At 37.3% G+C, this 20820-nt stretch overlaps 1 protein-coding gene and 1 pseudogene across 1 annotated transcript; both read right to left on the bottom strand.

Moving 5' to 3' along the window:
• Positions 1 to 4054: 4054 nt before the first annotated feature.
• LOC148568692 (uncharacterized) lies at positions 4055 to 4489 on the bottom strand. The gene has a single exon (XM_088484747.1). It carries the CDS (start codon positions 4487 to 4489, stop codon positions 4055 to 4057), a length of 435 nt encoding a protein of 144 aa, XP_088340873.1.
• A 7021-nt stretch (positions 4490 to 11510) lies between these two features.
• On the bottom strand, positions 11511 to 12140 carry LOC107637896 (peroxisomal targeting signal 2 receptor-like; annotated as a pseudogene).
• Positions 12141 to 20820: the final 8680 nt, after the last annotated feature.

The raw sequence follows: 20820 nt of genomic DNA on the forward strand, positions 1-20820 counted from the left end.
CCCAGTTGGTAACAGTCGCTTCAGGTTGGGAGTAGTACCACTCCATTGCCTTTCTCTCAAGAGAAAATGGAAAGGCAGTTAACAGAATAGAAGTTTCATCTGCACCATTACGCCTAACAGTAGAATAGGCTGTCTGAAAATCCCTAAGGTGCTTAATAGGCTCTTGAGCAGGTAAGCCATGAAACTTGGGTATCAAGTTGATTAGTGCAGTCTTCAATTCAAAATCTGCAACTAGATTTAGATGATGTACTTGATAAGGTTGCAGTGTAAAATCTGGGGCTCCAGCTTCCTGGAGAGTAATTCTCCTAGGTTCTGCCATGTCATCTACACGTGAATCAACTGAATCAGTAGTAAATGAGCTTGTCCCACTCTCAGAAGGCGGTTCAGATTCGCCCTCAGATGAGACTGGTGAATCGATAACAATCACTTCACCACCCTCAGAGGCTAACCGACGTCGAGCTCGCCTAATACGTGAAAGAGTTCTTTCAATTTCAGGATCAAAAGCGGCTAAGCTTGGATCAGGCAATGAACGTGTCATTCAATGAGAAAGACGTATAGCTCATGGTAACAGAAATAAAAATAAAATATGCAAATAAAATAAAATATGTACACTAATTAATAATCTAGCACACTATTGCAACTCTCCGGCAACGTCGCCAAAAATTGATGAGAGGGCAGAAGTTAGACCAATTAAGAGAGTCTTAATAAGAGAAATGCGTTGCGAGTATAGCTCTCAACCAGCTAAAGTCTGCCTCACCAATTTAAAAAGGGGTTGTCACAAATTTTAGAAATAAAAATACTGGGAGTATGAGTCCCAAGTCGTCTCCCAACGAGTTGCAGAAAAGAGTGCTATTTTATTAACTAGAAGTTTTCCAGAAAAGTTAAGTTTTGATAATGAGTAAAAATAATTGTAAATTAAAGCAATAAAACTAAGAATTATTATTAATATTAAAAGGCCTTGACTGGGGGAATGATTAATTGGAGGTTCTATCCTTGTTAGAATCTTCTCAAGTGTAGTGTAAAGAGGTTATTGTTTTCACTTAGTTAACCCTTACTAAATAAAGGAAAGTAAAGTGATTGAGCTAAGTCTTACCCGCAAATCCTAGTCCTCTCCCTTGGGAAGGTCTAGCATTAGTAGGTACAGAATTAGCCAACAACGTCCAATTTAACTAAGCACTTGAGCATTCCAACTCAAGTGTCTCCTCTTAATCAACCCCCATGTCAAGTAGGAAATCTACTCCATTGATATGGAATTAATACTCATAAAAATATAAGAAGGCATAATAAATTAAAACAAAATAAAATAGAGAATTAATAATTAATTAAAAATAAAAGTAACTCTGTATATTAATAAATTCAAAATGCAACATATTTAATTGAATAGGGTCAATGAGCAACTAATAAGAGTAAAGGAATAAGGAAACAAACTAAAGTAATGTCTTCACGGAGGTAATGAATCTTCAGCATCCAAAAATACAAAGCAAAAGCATAAACTACTAATGTTAAGCTAATCTAGATTCAGATCTGAAACTAAAAGCAATCCTAATATTGATGTATCTGAATGTGTGTGTATGCGTCTCGAGTCTCTGCATGTTCCCTAGCTTTAATCTGTGTTTCTAGGCCAAAAACTGGGTCAAAACGCGGCCCGAAATTGCCCCTAGTGTATTCTGTTATTTCTGCAGATCGTGCAGGTCACGTGTACGCATCGTCCACGCGTTTGCGTCATTCAGCAATTTTCCTTGTCACGCGTTCACGTCGTCCACGCGTTCGCATCATTCGTGCAGACTCCACTCCACGCGTTTGCGTCATGCACGCATTCGCGTCACTGCGATTTCTTCATTTTGTGCGCTCGCGTGAGCCATGCGATCGCGTCAGTGTTCGCTGGTCATCTCCTTAGTTTCTTGTGTTCCTTCCATTTTTGCAAGCTTCCTCTCCATTCTCCAAGCCATTCTTGCCCAATGAAGTCTGTAACACTTAACACACGGATTACGGTATCGAGTGGTATAAAGGAGAGTTAAAATGTACTAATTAAAGGTTTCTAGGAAGCAAGTTTTCAACCATAAACAATATTAGGAAGGAATTATAATATCATACTAATCATATGAATAAGTAGGTAAAGACTTGATAAAACCACTCAATTAAACACAATATAAATCATAAAATAATGGTTTATCAGATACATGACAACTGCAACATGTAACTAAGGCAACAATAAAAACCATGGCTAATCACTAGCATGTGATGTATGAGTGGTATATGCATGCAAACAAAAAGCATGAGAAGCACACACTCTTAACATCAATAACAAGAAGTGAGAATTATGGGATGACCATGTAGAAATGAAGCAAGAAATGTAGTAAGCTCAATGCACATATGAATAAGCAAGTGAATGAGAAAGAGCACTAAAGTAGAGGGCATTAAGTCAAATATAACTCCAAAAAGTCATGTGGGCCTTCCATCAAACACTTGGTGTACATCCCTTTTTATGCTAAAATGAGAGAAGGGTGGCAATGTAACATCCCATAAAGCATCATCAAACATCATAGCATACCACACATTGTAAGGGCAAGCAATTGAGAGAATCCAACTCAACAAAGCAAGAGTAATCCCCACTTTTAACACCCATATGAAAAAATAAAAAGAAAGAAAATCTAATAAACCAAGTAAATATGAATGAAAACCAACTAAGAGGAAGAGTAAGGGAACGTAGCTACTGAGAAGGAGAAGGAAGAGAAAGCTAAACAAGAAAAGAAATGAGAAGTACCTTGAGAGGAAGAAGAGAAATGGGGTATGTAAGCGAGAGAAAAGGTAGGGGAGAATATGAGAGAGGAGAAGAGAGAGAGAGAGGTGTGGGACCGCCAGAGGTGGTGGTTGCCGCCAGTGGTGGCGGAAGAGGGGTGGTAGAAATGGTAGAAGGGGGGTAGAAGTGAAGAAGAAGGATGATGGCAAGAAGGGAAGAAGAGATTGAAAGAAAAGGGCGCACTCTAATGTCTTTGGTTTGTGAAACCGGCATGCGCACGCCACGCACGCGTGCACGCGCATGGGAAAAAATTAACAAGGGCGCGGACGCGCATAGTGCGCGTGCGCGCAAAGCGGTGAAGAGCAGATGTGCGTGCGAGCGCAAGGTGCGCTTGCGCGTGCACCTGAGTTGTGCGCCCAGCACAGATTGGGCACAACTTTGGCTCAACTCTCGGGAAAAAGTACTTGAAGATGAAATTTTACAATCGGCGTGGATGCGCACGGTGCGCTGGTGCGTCGATATGCATTTTGGTTGAGGTGCGCGTACGCGTGAGTCGAGTTAGGCCATTGGCATAATATTAGATTTGCGCAAATGGCCATGGGCGCGTACGCGCCAGGTGCACGCACGCACGAGGGGTGTTATGCCTGGGGCTCAAAATTGGCCCAGAATTTGCACAACTCTTTGAAAAATGACCTAGGAGCTGCGAATGCGTAGGGGTGTGTACGCGTACCCCCCTTTTTTTTTGAGACATGAAGAATGCCTAATTGTCAAGAATTCAGTGGTTAAACAAGCCAAAGGGGTCAAAAACACCCAAAACTCAATATAAAACCCAAAGATGGGGTGTTCTTTTACCACACAATCAATTCATCTTTTGAGAAACAATGCTAATCTTCATGAACAAGTTATCTAAGGTATTCGTAATCAAATCTAACAAAGACTATAGCTAATCAATCACAAAACAATGAAGAATTCAAGAGTTATATACAAAAGGGTAAAAATGATAGATCCCACCTAGCACTTTTGTTTAATGTCCTTAAGTTGGACTTTCACTAGCTCATTGCTCTTTGCCAAGAGGTGCGTCTTCCAAAAGGAATACCTAAATCTCCTTGTTGCTCTTCATTTGCTCACCATGATACAACTTGAGACGGTGCCCATTGACCTTGAAGATATCCAGACTTGAGGGATGGCGCAAATGGTAAACCTATAGGGTTCCGCTTTCTCTACTTGGTATGGGCCTTCCCATTTTGACCTTAGTTTTTCAGGCAACAATCTCAATCTAGAATTGTAAAGGAGGACTAGATCATCGGCTTTAAATTATTTACCTCTTATGTTCCTGTCATGCACGGCTTTCATTTTCTCCTTGTAAAGTCTAGAATTCTCATAAGCTTTAAGCCTCAAACATTCCAACTCCGCTAATTGTAGCTTTCTCTCAACTCCGGCTCCACCCAAACTTGGATTGCACTCCTTAATGGCCCAATATGCCTTGTGCTCTATCTCCACCGGTAGGTGACAAGCTTTGCCATATACCAACCGAAAGGGACTCATGCCAATTGGCGTTTTGTATGCCGTTCGGTAGGCCCATAATGCATCGGTAAGCTTTGCACTCCAATCTTTCCTATTGGGTTTCACAATTCTTTCCAAGATATGTTTAATCTCCCGATTGGAAACCTTGGCTTGGCCGTTTGTTTGTAGGTGGTAGGCCGTGGCTACTTTATGCATGATGCCATATTTCTTCATTAGCCCTTCCATTCTCTTATTGGAAAATGTGAACCTTGGTCGCTCACGATTGCTCGTGGCGACCCAAATCTACAAATGATGTTATTTCTCACAAAGGAAAGGACCACATTAGCATCGTCCGTCCAGGTGGGTATTGCTTCCACCCATTTGGACACATAATCAACGGAAAATAGAATGTAGAGAAAACCATTAGAATTTGGAAATAGCCCATGAAGTCTATTCTCCACACATAAAAAATCTCACAAAATAGCATGGTTTGTTGGGGGATTTCATCCTTCTTAGAGATATTGCCAAATCTAATGCATTGAGAACAAGATTTACAAAAATGAGAAGAATCATTGAAAAGAGTTGGCCACCAAAATCCACAATCTAGGATTTTTCTTACCGTCCTTTGAGGTCCAAAATGGCCCCCTCATTCGGAGGAGTGGCAAGCTTCCAAGATTGAGTGAAATTCGGTTTATGGAATGCACCTTCGAATTACTTGATCCGCCCCACATCTCCAAAGGTATGGGTCATCTTACACATAATATTTGAATTCGCTTTTTAGCTTATCCCTTTGATGTTTGGAGAGATTAGGAGGGAAGGAGCGAGATACCAAGTAATTTGCGATTGGCACATACCAAGAAATGGTTTCCGAGATTGCATGCAAGCCCTCAAAGGGAAAAGAGTCATTAATAGGAGTGGTATCGCCTTTAGTGTGTTCAACGCGACTTAAGTGGTCCACCACTAGGTTTTGCGTACCACTCCTATCCTTAATTTCCAAGTCAAACTCTTGCAACAATAAAACCCATCTAATCAATCTCGGTTTGGATTCCTTCTTAGCCAACAAATACTTCAACGCCGCATGATCTGAGTACACTACCACCTTTGAATCGAGTAGATATGCTCGGAACTTGTCCAAGGCAAAAACTATGGCCAAAAGTTCTTTTTCGATGGTAGTGTAGTTGGATTGGGCTCCATCTAGTGTTTTTGATGTATAGGCTATGACATATGGAATCTTACCCTCACTTTGTGCTAACGCGGCTCCCACGGCAAAATTAGAAGCATCACACATTATCTCGAATGGCCGACTCCAATCTGGCCCTCGCACGATGGGAGCTTGGGTCAATGCTACCTTGAGCTTATCAAAAGCCTCCATGCATTCCTTGCTTAGATCAAACTCAATGTCCTTTTGCAACAACCTTGAGAGAGGCAATGCTACCTTACTAAAGTCCTTTATGAATCTTCGATAAAATCCTGCATGTCCAAGGAAAGAACGGACTTCCCTCTCGAAGGAGGGGTAAGGCAAGCTAGATATAACATTAATCTTTGCCGGATCTACAGAGATACCATCTTTGGAAACAATATGTCCTAAAACAATGCCTTGCTTAACCATGAAATGACACTTCTCAAAATTCAAGACAAGGTTAGTTTTAGTACATCTTTCCAAAACTTTTTCAAGGTTATCCAAGCAATGATCAAAAGAATCACCATACACTGTGAAGTCATCCATGAATACCTCCATGGATTGCTCTAGAAAATCCGCAAATATGCTCATCATGCACCTTTGGAAAGTTGTCGGTGCATTGCATAAGCCGAATGGCATATGCTTGTAGGCATAAGTTCCAAAAGGGCAAGTAAATGTTGTTTTTTCTTGGTCCTCTAGAGCAATGTGTATTTGGAAGTACCCCGAATAGCCATCTAGAAAGCAATAATGGAATTTACCGGATAATTGATCGAGCATTTGATCGATAAACGGAAGTGGAAAATGGTCTTTTCTAGTGGCCGAGTTTAACCTTCGGTAGTCTATGCATACTCGCCAAGAGTTTTGCACCCGTGTTGCTATGAGCTCCTCGCTTTCATTCTTGATTGTGGTTACTCCGGACTTCTTTGGCACAACTTGAACGGGACTCACCCATTCACTATCCGAAATAGGGTAGATGATGTCCGCCTCAAGTAACCGTGTTACCTCCTTCTTAACAACCTCCAAAATGGTAGGATTCAATCGTCTTTGAGGTTGTCTTACGGGTCTAGCTTCTTCCTCTAAAAAAATCCGGTGCTTACACACTTGGGGACTTATCCCTACTAGATCCGCCGAGCTCCACCCTATTGCCCTTTTGTTCTTCCTCAAAACACATAACAACTTCTCTTCTTGTTGAGGATTTAGTTCCCTTGCTATAATCACCGGAAAATTGTGGGCTTTATCAAGGTATGAGTACTTTAGGTGGAGCGGTAGTGGCTTCAATTCTAGCTTTTACTCTTGGCTTGTCACTTGAACTTCCTCACTTGGGTCTTCACTATTTTCTTCAATCATATGTTTCTCATCTAGCTTTGCATAATGCACTTCGGCCACAATGTTGTCAATCAAGTCACACCGGAATATGGAGTGGTTCTCCAGTGGGTGCCTCATTGCTTCTTCTAGGCTAAAACTTACAATTCTCCCATCTATCTCAAATGAGTAGGTTCCCGAATGGGCATCCAACTTGAATCTAGAGGTCCTCAAAAACGGCCTCCCAAGAAGGATAGATGATGTCCTTTCGGATTCACTTGGTGGCATCTTAATGATATGGAAATCAATTGAGAATATCAAACCCTTTATGTTGACCAACACATCTTCCACAATACCCGTCACAGTTATTATGCTCTTGTCCGCCAAGACAAACCTAGCCGCCGACCGCTTCAACGGTGGGAGCTTCAATACATGATAAATGGAAAGAGGCATAATGCTAACGCATGCACTGAGCTCACACATACAATCAATGAATTGGACTCCATCAATGACACAAGAGACTAAACAAGTGCCCGAATCAACATACTTTTCTAGAATGGCTCCCATCAAAGCCGAAATAGAACTCCCCAATAGAATAGTTTCTAACTCATGAATTCTATCTTTGTTCATACACAAGTCCTTAAGAAACTTCGCATATTTGGGTACTTGATGTATAGCATCAAAGAGAGGGATAGTTACCTTCACTTTCTTGAACATCTCTACCATTTTTGGGTCAAGCTCTATACGCTTCTTAGCCTTTCTTGCCAATGTAGGAAATGGAATTGGTTGAGCCACTTCCTCTAAGACTTGCTTCTTTCTAGGGGCCTCATTCTTTGGTTGAGGGTCTTCATCTTCAACTACCACTTGTGCTTCCTCCTCCTCTTCAATTTCTTCTATCTCAACTCCATTCTCCTCTTGAGTGACTATAATTGGACTAGGTGCCTTTGAGTCCCTTTCTTTCAATTGAGTCCCAAACCTCAAGGTTACGGCATCGATGCCACCCTTGGGGTTGGGTAGAGGTTGAGAAGGTATGACACTAGAGGTTGAGGCTTAAGGAGTAGAGGTAGAAGGTGGCTCCATGCGAGCAATGAGAGCTTGGAGGGTGGAAGTAAGGCCATTGAGACTTGAGTTGAGTGTATTTTGGAGTTTCTTTTGCCCTTGGAGTATGGATCGGAGTGTGTCATCTTGATTTGGAGAAGTGGACGGATAGGTGATTTGTGGTGCTTGTGATTGATTGGGTGGAAGTGGTTGTCTATGAGGTGGTATGTAGGTTTGATAGTTCCTTCCTTGGTTTGGTTGTTAGTTTGGAGGATTTTGTGAATATCGGTTTTGTGGAGTGTTATTGTTCCATCTTTGGTTGCCTCCATTGTCCCTACCTCCTTGTTGATAATTGTCCCGCCAACTTTGGTTGGATCTATCCCTCCAACCTTGATTAGAATTGTTACTCCCTTGGTTATAGTTGCCTCCTTGTTGGGGGTACCCTTGGTTGTAATTGCTCCCTTGTGAATGGTATCCTTGATTAGCACGTTCATAGTAGGAGAGATCATAAAAGTTGTGGGTAGCCGCTAGAGTGTTATCTTCTTGGAGACTTGGACATTCATCCGTGTAGTGGGAGTAGCTTTGGCAAATGCCACACACTTTTTGGGGGACCAATTATTGACATTGTTGGTTTTGAGGAGGTGGTGGTTGTTGTTGAGATGGAGGTTGTTGTTGATTCACTTGGAGTTGCTTTAGAAGGCTTGTCATTTCACACAAGGTCTTGGTAAGGGTAGCGGTCTCATCACTAGAAGAGACTTCATTCACGGCCTTTGGGCGGTTGACTCTCCGTCTAGCATGTTGAGTGGACTCGGCCAAGTCGGTAATGAGTTGCCATGCCTCCTCCGCCGTCCTATACTTTGACAAAGAACCGTTGCTTGAAGCATCTAATAAGTTCTTATCTTGCTCCCTCATGCCTTGGCACACATAGCTAAGTAATACTTGAGTGTCAATCATGTGGTTGGGACATGAGTCAAGAAGTTTGCAGAACCGCTCCCAATATTCATATGGAGTTTCCATTTCACCTTGTATAATACAAGAGATTTCCTTCCTTAGCTTGTCCGTCATTTCTACGGGCATGAATTTATCAAGGAATTCTCTCGTAAGCAAGTCTCAATCGGAGACAACATCACTGGGTAAGGTATAGAACCACTCCTTGGCCCTTCCCTCAAGAGAGAAAGGGAAGGCAAACAACCATATGGCCACTTAATCGGATCCCTCCCGCCTAGTGGTTGAGCACACACCATGAAAGTCCTTGAGGTGTCTAATTGGATCTTGTGCGGGAAGTCCATGAAACTTTGGTAGAAGATTGATGAGAGCGGTCTTGAGTTCAAAGTTTGCATTCAAGTTGGGATGTAGTACATGGAGAGGTTGGAGAACAAAATCCGGTGCACCCGCTTCCTTGAGAGTAACTCTCCTTGGAGCGGCCATATCGTCAACACCTAGATCAAAAGAAGAACTATTAGTAGTATCAACGGAAGAGTAATTAGTGCCTTCGTTGGATGACGATGTTATGGTTGATGAATTGGTAAAAACCTTTTCACCTTCCTCAAAGGCCAACCGCCTCCGAGCTTGCCTGATATGAAGCAAAGTTCTTTCAATTTCCGAATTAAATGGGGCTAAGCTCAGATTTGGTAGTGAACGCGTCATACAATGAAGGAGATAAGAAGCTCAGGACATCAATTTGTATCTAAGCAAAGACTAATCCTAACTACAATCAAACAAACAAACAATCAAGAGAGAAATGCAAGTATCCACATATTAACATATTCACACTAACCAATAGAATGGCACACATAAGCAACTCCCCGGCAACGGCGCCATTTTGATGAACCGAAATATTCGTATGCCGGTTAGAAATTAACAATGAATCCAATCGTGAGTATAGTCTAACCAACACGCAAATATCGCATCAAACGATTCTAAAATCTATGACCGAGAGTATTGATCCCGGGTCATTCTCCCTAGGAATTACCTTAGAATGCACATCATTGATTAGGAAGTCTTTTTTGGTTTTGAGAGTTGGTGCAAGAATTCAAGCTAACAAAAGCAAACAACAATTAATTGAGATAAAGGCCTTGGCTAAGGGCAAGTATTGGAAGTTCCATCATTATAGTTTCCTTCAATTATGATAAGAATTATTATTGCTTCACTTAGTTAACCCCCTAATAATGGAGGAAAGTCAAGTGAGAGTAACTAACTTGAGTCACAAGTCCTAGTCTCACCCTAGAGAAGTCTAGCTTTAGTGCACTCCAAGTCAATTAGCAATTCTCAATTCATAATCTACAATTGATATCCACTATTCAAGTGTTTCCAATAACTCAACCCCTAAGCCAAGTAAGAGAAATCTACTCCATAGCTAGGGTTGTCATTATCACAAACAATTGGTAGGTAATCATAGAAGACATGATGTAATTGAGAGAAGAAAATTGAATTAAAGCTATCTAATCCAAACAATCATTAACAATCAAGCAATTAAATGAAATTCCACAATTCATTAATCAAAATTCAAAGTAACAAAGTCAAACAAATCTAGATCTAAGAGACTGAATCAAAAGAACATCAATTAAGAGTAGAAGAAGAGTGGATCTACAACTTGTATCAAAACAAAAGTGAATTGGCAATAGATCTCACCAAGAAATCAAAGGAAACTTGCAATGGAGGAAGTGAAATCCTAGAGAGAAGTTGGAGTTTCTTTCTCTAAAAACAAAATGTAACTAACTCCCTAAAATATCTAGAATTATGACTAATTGTTCTAACACTCCTAATCCTTGGTCTTCTTAAGCTTTTCCCTCCAAAATTCTACTCCAAAACTGGGCCTGGGATCCCCTGAAATTGTTGGTCACGTTTTCCTTTAAAAAAATCACGTGCGCACATCGGCGCGTACGCGCACTGTACGAGTACGTGCACCTGGGGTCCTCTGCGATCTGCGCACAGGCGCATAGTGCGCGCGCATCCAATGACTTGTGGCCCAGCCATATAAGCGCGCCGGCTTCTCGTCTCGGCTCCACCCAGTCGGCTCTTGGGGTACACATCCACGCGTACGCACACGCTGCGCGTGCGCGCACATGCCCAAGTTTCAAAACTTGCTTTATTCTATGCTCCTTCCATTCATGCATGCTTCCTTCACTTCTCTTAGCCATTTTTGCCCTATAAATTATGAAACCACTTAACGAACGGATCAAGACATTGAATGGTAATAGAGGAGGATTACAATATATTCATTTTGATGCAAAAGAAGCATATTTTCATCTATGAGGCAAAGTTGGAAAGAGAACACAAAATCATGCAGTTTTATATGGACAAGTATGGAAGATCATTGATAAAACCCTTAAAATCTATACATGATAAATCCTAAAAACGGAATTTATCAACCACCAGTCAGACCGGTTGGACCAGTAGACTAATGACTAGAGCAGTTTGATGACTGGTCCGGTTTTTAGAACCTTGGTTTTAAGCCTTTTATTACCTTTACTTTTGGGTAAACTACAAAATATTCGACTTTTGTTAAAAAATTTATCTAATGTTATATATATATATATTTTGATTAAATAGTTATTTCTAACCATAAAAGATTCATACGCTGACAAAATTGATTATGAAAAAACTAAATGTACTTTATACTCTTGAAAGATGAATTATGTTCAATAAAAAATATTCAACTGTTAAATTTTTGTTGACTCCGTTTAAAAAATACATTAAATTCTAAAACTAACCCCACCCCCAATCATTTTCAACCTTCAACTCTTGCTATGCCTTGCTCTGACCCAACAAAACTTTATTAGTGCCATGCTGCCAAACATAAACAAGCTTCGTCCCAACCAGTGCTGGCCATCAAGCCTTCAACAAGAACATTTATATCATGCCAACGAAGAACTCCATGTGATGATAGTACCGACTCATAAGCACATCGTCCACCATGAAATCCCAAACACAAAGCGTCAGATCATAAGAGCAAGACACCATCAAATTCCGCACGTGCAGCGAAAACCTCACCTTCCTCACCACATACTCGTGCCTATTCATAACCGCAATTGAAACCCTAAAGATTTTCACATCCTAAATTTTGATGCTTTTATCCACCGAAACAATCACAATTATGTAGTCATCGTATTTGTTCCAATCGCAAGTTAGCACCTCGAATTTGTGAGGAGGGAACACCATGGAGGACGAAGGTTCATGAACATCCCATACGTGGAAGGTGTAGTCGTCGGAGGTAGACGTGAAGACGTCAGCATGGCGAAGGTTCTATACGGCAGAGTAGATGTAGTAGGACTGTTCCTTGAAGGTGCTGAAGGAGGAAGAGCGATCAAGGGTCCAAAGCTTGGCGATGTCGTCCCAAGAGAAGGTGAGGACGGCATAGTAGGAGGTTGAAGATGATTAGTGATAGGGTTAATTTTGAAATTTAAAGTATGTTTTAGACGGAGTCAATAAACATTCAATGATTGGATATTTTTGTCGAATATAATTCATATTTCAAGGATATAAAGTTCATTTAGTTCTTCTGTGAGTAGTTTTTGTCAACGCCTGATTTTTTTATGGTTAGAAATAGTTATTTACTCATATATTTTTAAAAATTATTTTAGAATTCGGATTTTGATAGAATTTTTTTAAGAATAATTAGAAAAATAAAATATTTTTATTTTTAAAATTTAGCGATTTTATGCTAAATAGATTTTTTTGTATGTTTTTGTCGACTGCGAAGAATATTTAAAAAAATGAAGGAATTCTAGAAATTTAATTTTTATCTTATTTTTTATATGTATGTTTTAAATAGTTATTCAAATATTATTACATTAATTTGAATAAAATACATAAATAGTTTTACAAATACAAAAATAATTTGTCACATAATATTCTTTTTGGTTATTTTGTCGCATTATAAATATTTTGAGAATATTTTTATCGTTATCACAAGTAACAAGTATTTTTTTTTCAGTATATTCAATAATCGAAAATAATTTTGATGTTTTTCTTATTTTTCTAATATTTATTTTTTTGTTTTTTTTTTTTGAAAAAAATTATTTTAAAACTTTTTCTTCAGTAAAGATTATTAAAATATTGATTTAACTATTGCGTTTTTTTTCATAATGTGAAATAATTCAATCAATATATGATTCAAATAATGTTCCAAATCAAACCATGCTATAATTTTTTGGACAAATCTAAATACTATTACAAGTAATATATATAAAAGTTTTTTAGTTAATTCAATAAGCAAATTTTCTAAATATGACAAGATCATATACTTAAATGTATATAAACAAGTATACACTTAAGTAGTGTTTGTTTTTAGAGAGTGAAACTAAGATGGGGAGACTGAGATTTAGTATTGTAAATTTGTATTTAGTAGTCAAAACTAAAATTACTGTCATGAGATATAAAATTTCAGTATTTTTGGTACTTCTAAAAAAATGAGGACAAAGAAAATTGAAATTTCTGAAACTGGAGGTTGAAGCTTTAACAATATTTTTTTTTCCAAAAATACTCTTATATAATTTTTTAAATTCCAAATCTACTGCTCAATTTTTATATTTATCTTAAACCAAATATGATATTTAGACATAACTCATTAATCTAGCACATTTTATACTAAACACAATATAAAGACTTAATTTAATTTTTATTTCTTAATCTCTATCTTTTAGTCTCAATCTCTCTTTTAATCATAGTCTTAAGGAGAGATTATTGCAAATCAAATAACCAAAAATTAGAAAGAATATTTTCGAAGGATACATATATATGATATAATAATGATTTGGATATATTTTCATTACAATACCCCTCAACTTAAAGTTTATAGTTTTTTAATGGCCCAACTTATTCAAGAGTGATGCAAAATTTTCAGAACACAAATAAAGTTTTGGTAAAATATTAAACTTTTATGCTATTTTTTAATTTAATCGAGTAAGAAACAATGTATCACAAATCAAAGTCTTATTTAAGGATTTATTATTAATTAATAAATTATTACAGAAAAAATGTAAAATTTGAAACATTTATTTAAACAAAACAGATGAATAAATTATCACCCAACCAACTTAAGTTGGTTAAAGCCTTGATAAATATGTCAGCAAGTGTGAATAGGAAAATAAAAGGGGAGAGTCTAATTTTAACCAATAACATCTTAGATGTGCTTGCTATGTTCAACGAACATGGGGTTATTATTAGCAATGTGGAGTGGCTTGACTATTATTATTGGTGGCCTATCACAAGTTTTATAGGTTGTCTTGTATTTAACATGGCCATCCACGTTTGATCTCAAAATCATTGCGTTACTTGGTTTAAGGTAGCGTTTGTTTTGGGTACCGAGACATAGACTGGGAAACTGAGATTTAATATCATGTTTGTTGGTTTAGAGATTGGTACTAAAATTTTTGTCTCTATCCTCAAAATTTGAGTATTTTAGTACCTCCAAAAAGTATGGACAGAGGGGACTAAAATTTTTAGAGATAGCGACTAAAACTTTAATAACATTTTATACCTAAAATACCTTCATTTTAATTAATTAATTCCAATTTTACCCTTTGTACAAATTAAATTAGAATTTTATTCTTGTTTCAATTTTTGTCTCCTACTTTGCACCAGACAGAATACTAAAATTTATTTCAATTTCTGTCTCTTAACTCTGTCTCTCAGTTTTAGTCTTTTCATCTCTATCTCTCCACCAAACACTACCTTATTGTTAGAGAAATAATGCTACAGCACCGATACAATTTATTATTTTTAGTTAGCAGTGTGTCAGTCAAATTTAAAAATATTAATTATAAGTATAGTATTAAGCTGCTAAAATTTAAAAATATTAATTATAAGTATAGTATTAAGCTGCTAAAAATATTTAGTGACTTTTTATTTAACTTTTTAATGTAACTTTAAAAAGTTTGTCTTTTAACAAGTTTTAAGTTAGATTAGACAGAAAATAGATTCTTTTAATTTTTTTTTAACAATTGAGAGAGTAAAGTGTAATTTTTCACCATTAATTTTATAAGCGAAACAATATATATATATATATCACATTTTATTTCCTCAACTTTTTTTAACAATTGAGAAGATCTATTCCCGACTAGACATATTATGTGTTAAATCACCTATAGGAGATGTAAGTTAATTGGCTACATTAAGGATTAATATAATTTTCATTTGTTTTTTTAGGCTCTCTTAAATTTTTTATCGAATTTTTTATGTTTTCTAGTGGTTTTTCATAATTAATCAAATATTTAGAGTTATGTTAGTATTATTGTATTTTCAGGTACTTTTATCTCAAAATAATAATGCATTAAAGCATTTTTTAGCCAAAAAAAATACAAAATTAATTTAAGAATGGTCCAACCGGACCTAAAAGATATCAAACCGGATGTCCAACCTTCAAACATGGACGCTCGGCACCTCCTCTCCAAGCACACACACGCCTGGTGGCCCATTCCATAAGCCTGACGTATCTCACTCCAAGCCCGACATCCCTCCTCCATTTGCAACACACAAACCCGGCATCCAACCTTCCTTGGAGGTGCAATTTGGGCCAATGCCCACAATTGAGGATGCAAGCCCGGCGTTCCCTAGCTCAACTCCCATGATGCAATATTTATTAAGGCTCAAATTCATTATACAAATCATTAGAAGTCTTAATCACATCCCAAGATTAAAGATTCAAGAGATTAGTTATCATTAAGTCCTTCTAGAAATATAAAGATTTGGTTGTTAGAATTTGTTTTTAGATTAGATTTGAATTATTATTTTAATTTAAATTTGAAGTGCGTAGTTAGCTACCTTATCTTTCCGAATGATAAGACTAGGGTTAGTTTTGAATCTGAATTCTAGATAGAACTTAAGATATAAATAAGTGAACCTTGTTCACAAGAGGGAATCATCCATCAGAGGATCATTCTCTCATAATTAGGATTAGTTTTTTTTCTATCATGAGTCACTAAACCTCCTCGTTGAAGGTTAGGAGCTTTGTTTGATTTTAGGATTAATAATGTAAGTGTTTTCTTTATTTAAATTCATGCTTTTTTTACTTTTTCAAGATTGAGTTTTGTTCTTCATCAATAAGGGTTAGAACTATTAGGAAATATTCTAAAGTTGTCTTGAATTCTGATTTTGTATTTGGGAAAGTTAATTTTGGAATTAGCTTAAAACTCATCTCATAATCTTCACTTATCTAGAGTTAGTTTGAATAAGTGACATATAATTTGGCTAGTAATAGTTCTTGAAGATTGTGTGGCAATAGAATTGAAACTATTCTTTACCTCTTCTCTCGATTAGTTGACCAAGAAATTGATAATTAATTGGGTTTAGAGAAATTAAATTACCAAGGAATTAGGGTTTGATTAAAATGATTTGCTGTGAAAAGAGTTTTGTATGAATTGAATAAGAAATCATAAGCATTGTTCATCCAAGAATCAAACATCTCAGAGGCCTTCAACATTCTCATTTATTGATTTTCTTCCAACTTCACGCATTCTCCCAAGTTTTTTCTTCTATTTCTTTTTTTCTTCAAGATCCACAATCCAAAATATAAGGTTTGATCGATCTAACTAGATATTTAATTAAATATTGCTTGCCCCCAATTCGTTAATCCTCGTAGAAATGATATCTACTCATCGTGGTATTACTTGAATGATCCGGTGCACTTGTCGATATCCGTGAGCTCAAATTTTCACTCATCAATATTTTGGCCCCATTGTCGGGAATAATTGAGATTGACAACATACATCCGGTTAAATCCTAAATTAGATCTTGTTTAATTTTTCTATTATATTCTTTTCTTTTCTTTTCTTTATTTTGTTTAGATTTTTCTTTTCTTCCTTCTTTACTCTGTTATTCCGCAAGGTACATTTGATCTCTTTGTGTGTTTGTGCATGCAAGAAAAAAAAGGAAAGAAAGAATGGCAGCAGATAATAAAAGCTTAGTCTGATAAAGGAAAGATATCGCTTTCTTTTCCCAAAAAGAGAGCGGATCATTCCTTGAAGTGTGGAAGAGGTACAAAAAACTTTTCGGAGGATGTCCACACCATGACCTACCCGAATGGCTTCTGATATAATTCTTTTATGATGGAGTCTCTCAAGGCTCAAGGACCACTATTGATTCATTGGCTGGAGGTGCATTACAAAAAAAGGGCAACTAAAGAGGCATTAGTAGTGATAGAGGACAACACTGAAAGGTGCCATAAAATAATCTGACTCCCGACCTAGAAGATTCAACGTCAAGCTAGTGATGTTAAAGAAGCGCTTGTTGTGAGGCAACTCAACCAAGGTTAGTTTTAGTTTTTCTTTTCTACTTTAAGTTACATTGCATCTTTAGTTACATTCTTTATTTTGCATGCATGCATAGTCAATTATTGTATATGTTACCTTTAAAAAAAGGGGGGGGGGGGAGAGGAGTGAATGCCCAACAGACATGCTCCATAAGCCCAGCGTCCCCTTCATTTGGCGCATCCACGCCCGGCGGCTACCCTTAAAAGCCCAACGTATCTATGCATGTTGAGAAGCCACGCCCGGCGGCCATCCTTGGAAGCCTGGTGTTTGGCATGGGCACGTTCCCAAGGAGCAAACTAAGCATTAAATTCCCGACGTATCACTTTTCTATTTTCAAAAATTAGGCTTAGATTTTGATAATGTCATGCATATTTAAAGCTTCTAATTTCTTTTTATTGTCTTGTATTTGAGTTATCACCATGCATGCATGACACATCACTTCAATTACTCATCTAGCATGCATGTGTTTATCTTTCCTAAACCCTTCCGTTGTCATATTTTCACATGTACTCACATGCATTCATAATTTCAACTCTCAACTGTTGGAACCTTGGCATTTAGCTCTTGATTTTTGATGATTCTCTTTGCATAGCATGCACACCACACACCAATTCATGCATCCACCACCACACCCCCACTTCATGTTTCCCTATAAATGCATGCATAAACCATCACTCACTCCACACACTATACAGTCTTCTTCTTCCATACTTCATTCTCAACTCGTATCCAAAATTCTAAGTTTGGTGTCAGATATCATTCTGTGGTTTAAAATATCATTCAAAGATGTCTTTGTTCAAGAAGAAAAAGGGTAAGGAATTGGCTATTCCATCATATAACACTCACTGGTTTTGTTCCCTACTTCATTAATAACACTACAATGAATAGTTGATAAATAAAGCAATCAACCTAGAAGTGAAATTTGATTTGAAATTTGGAGAATATTCAGAGATTTCAAACGAAATAGCAAGGAGGAAATGGAAGATCTTGGCTAACCCTTCAGAACTAATGGGAGCCACATTAGTCCGAGAATTCTATGCAAATGCATGGAGAACAATTGAAGATGTAGCTCAAGAACCTCCGTTCAAGAGCTATGTAAGAGGTAAGAGTATTGATTTTGGTTCTAAGAATGTTTGAAGAGTCCTCCGCATCCCTCCTCAACCTTACAATTTGGGGGATGACTACTATGACTATGGGGTAAGCTAAGGCTGACTGGTGACAAAAAGTTGGGGAAATTCTCTAAAATATATGTGTCCCAGGGACGCAGTGGAGGTTGAGTATAAGTGAAGAGCCACTCCAACTTAAAAGAACTAAACTCATTCCCGTTGCTAAAGAATGGTTAGATTTATTCAACATAACACTATTCTAACCTTTATCCATTCTGAAGTAACAGTGAAGAGGGCAGTATTCAGTCACTCCGTCATGAGGGGAGAAGAAGTAAGGGTAGCGAAACTCATCCCTTACTATATAAGTGTCTTTGTGGAAAACAAGACAACAAGGATAAAACTTGGATTTTTGGGTATCATCCACCAGTTGTTCCAAGCGGCCGGAGTATCCATTAAAGATGACATTTTTGTTAGGCATGAAAGGCCCATCACCAAGGTAGTGATGGAGAGAGCCGCAAGAAGGTACATCCGTGGGGACCAAATGAGAGAACCACAACAACATTCTCCCCCTCCTCTTCAAGCACCTGAGATTCCTCCTCTTCCTGCACCAGAATTCTAAGCAGGGCCGAGTCAACCTCAAGCTCAAGGGGTTAACTTGCAACAATTCTATAGAGAATTCCAACAGTTTCAGTTGGACATGAAACAACGTCACCTGGAAATAAGGTTTAAGCTCAACTATCTCTGCATGACCATGCACGATACACATCCTCAAGTCATGTCATATCTAGAAGCTCGAGCTAGAGTGGAACAATCTGACAGGGAAAAAGAAGCTCAAAAAATACGAGAAGAAGAGCTTTAAAAACAACAAGTGTGGCATGCTCGAATGGAAGAGGTGATAGTTGAAACAAAAGATGAGGAGAGTAGTGAAGATGAGTGAGTGGTGTTTTGGTGAATTCTCTTTTCTGGTGATGGTTAGTTATTTCTTTTTCCTTTTGTTATTTCTTTTTCCTTTGTTTTCATTTTTCTATTTTTATTTGTTTTCTTTTTCTTTTTCTTACATGCATACCATAGTCTGTTTACTTTTTCTTTTTCTTCTATGCTTGTACCTCCAATGATCCTTTTGTAATGGAGGATATCTTAATAAAAAAAATTGAATAATAAATTTAAAACAAAAGTGGTGGTGCTTAAGAATATGTGGTTACATTTGAGAAATTTTAAGATAATTAAATCTTGATGAAATGGAAGGGGAATCTTCAAAAATAAAGCTTTGAAGAAGTATTATGAGAATTTGACGATCAATTCCTTGAAGTAGTGAAAAAAAAGTCTGGAAAGATAAAAGAATTTCAAAAATTGTAAGGCTTTGAGCACCAATGACTAGGGCCCAGTTGTGTGCTTATGATGTTTGTGTTTCAAGGAAAGACTTGGACAAGTAAATTTGAGGGGTGCTTTATCACCCGATAACTTGAGTCAACTGAATCAGGATTATCGAAAGCCCGCTTAAAGAGTCGCCTTAAGATAAAACATTTAGAGTCCAAAGAGGCTTTGGGCATTGAAGTATGGATCAATAATTTTCTAGTTATGTGCTTGTGGTGTAATTGTGTCAAGGAGAGGTTTGGATAATTAGATCCGAATGGTGCTTTATCGCCCAGTAACTTGGGCCAACTAGTCCGGGATTATCGATTAAAAGCCCATTAATTAAGAGCTACGTTGTAACAGAACACATAGAGTCAAAAGTATCAAAGATCTTTCCCTGAATTAAATGTGAAGTAACTGTCTTCAAGTCATATAATCTCAAAAGAATTCTTATAATACAATTTGGATCTAGGTTTTTGGAAACTCAAACCCTAAGTATGCAAGATTCATCAAAGATAAGAGAAGGCGAATGTAATCACAAGGATTATCATAAATCCCACTTTTTGAAAATTAATTTTGCAAACTCTTTAATTCTTTTCAAATTAAGATAAACTCTATTTACTTTTGTTTTTTCTTGAGGACAAGAAAAGTTTTAAGTTTGGTGTTTGATACAAGGATTTATACTGGTTCGGAATTCCACAAAATATTTCCATTGTTAGTATTGTCCAAACCAATAGTCAATCCTCAAATCAAACTAAATTTGGTTTTGTCACAAGTACAAACCCCAATGAAAATTAACCGAAGTATTTAAACCTCGGATCGTCTCACAAGGAATTGCAATGAAGTGGTCAATTATTGGCTATGAAAATGCAAGGGGTTTGATTATATATTTTTGCAAGAAAATAAAGGGCAAGAAAAATTAAATGACAAGAAAGTAAAATGATAAGAACTAATTAAATAAAAGAAAAGAACTTTTGGCTAGGCATAGGTAATTGAGATCACCATCCTTGTCTACAAACCAAATATTGATAATTATGAGGAACCAAGCTCATTAAGTGTACTTCTATACTTGAAGTATATCAAATGGCTTAATCAACATCAACCCATAAGTCCCAACCTATCTACTAATTAGATTAGTAGTGGGTTAGTGTCAATGCGTATCAAATTGATCACCAAGGGTTCTCAAATCACCAATTCAATGAGACCCAATGACTCAAGGTCACTCAATTCCCTTAGCCTAGGCCAAGAGTCAAGAAAACTAATAAAAAATTAGTGTAAACATTTTATCAAACAACTAGAGTGCAATAAAAGCAAACATCACAAAATGCTAGAATTAGTGAAACCCAT

This window comes from Arachis ipaensis, chromosome B4 (genome assembly GCF_059453495.1).
Source record: "Arachis ipaensis isolate K30076 ecotype BB chromosome B4, ASM5945349v1, whole genome shotgun sequence".
NCBI lineage: Eukaryota > Viridiplantae > Streptophyta > Magnoliopsida > Fabales > Fabaceae > Arachis > Arachis ipaensis.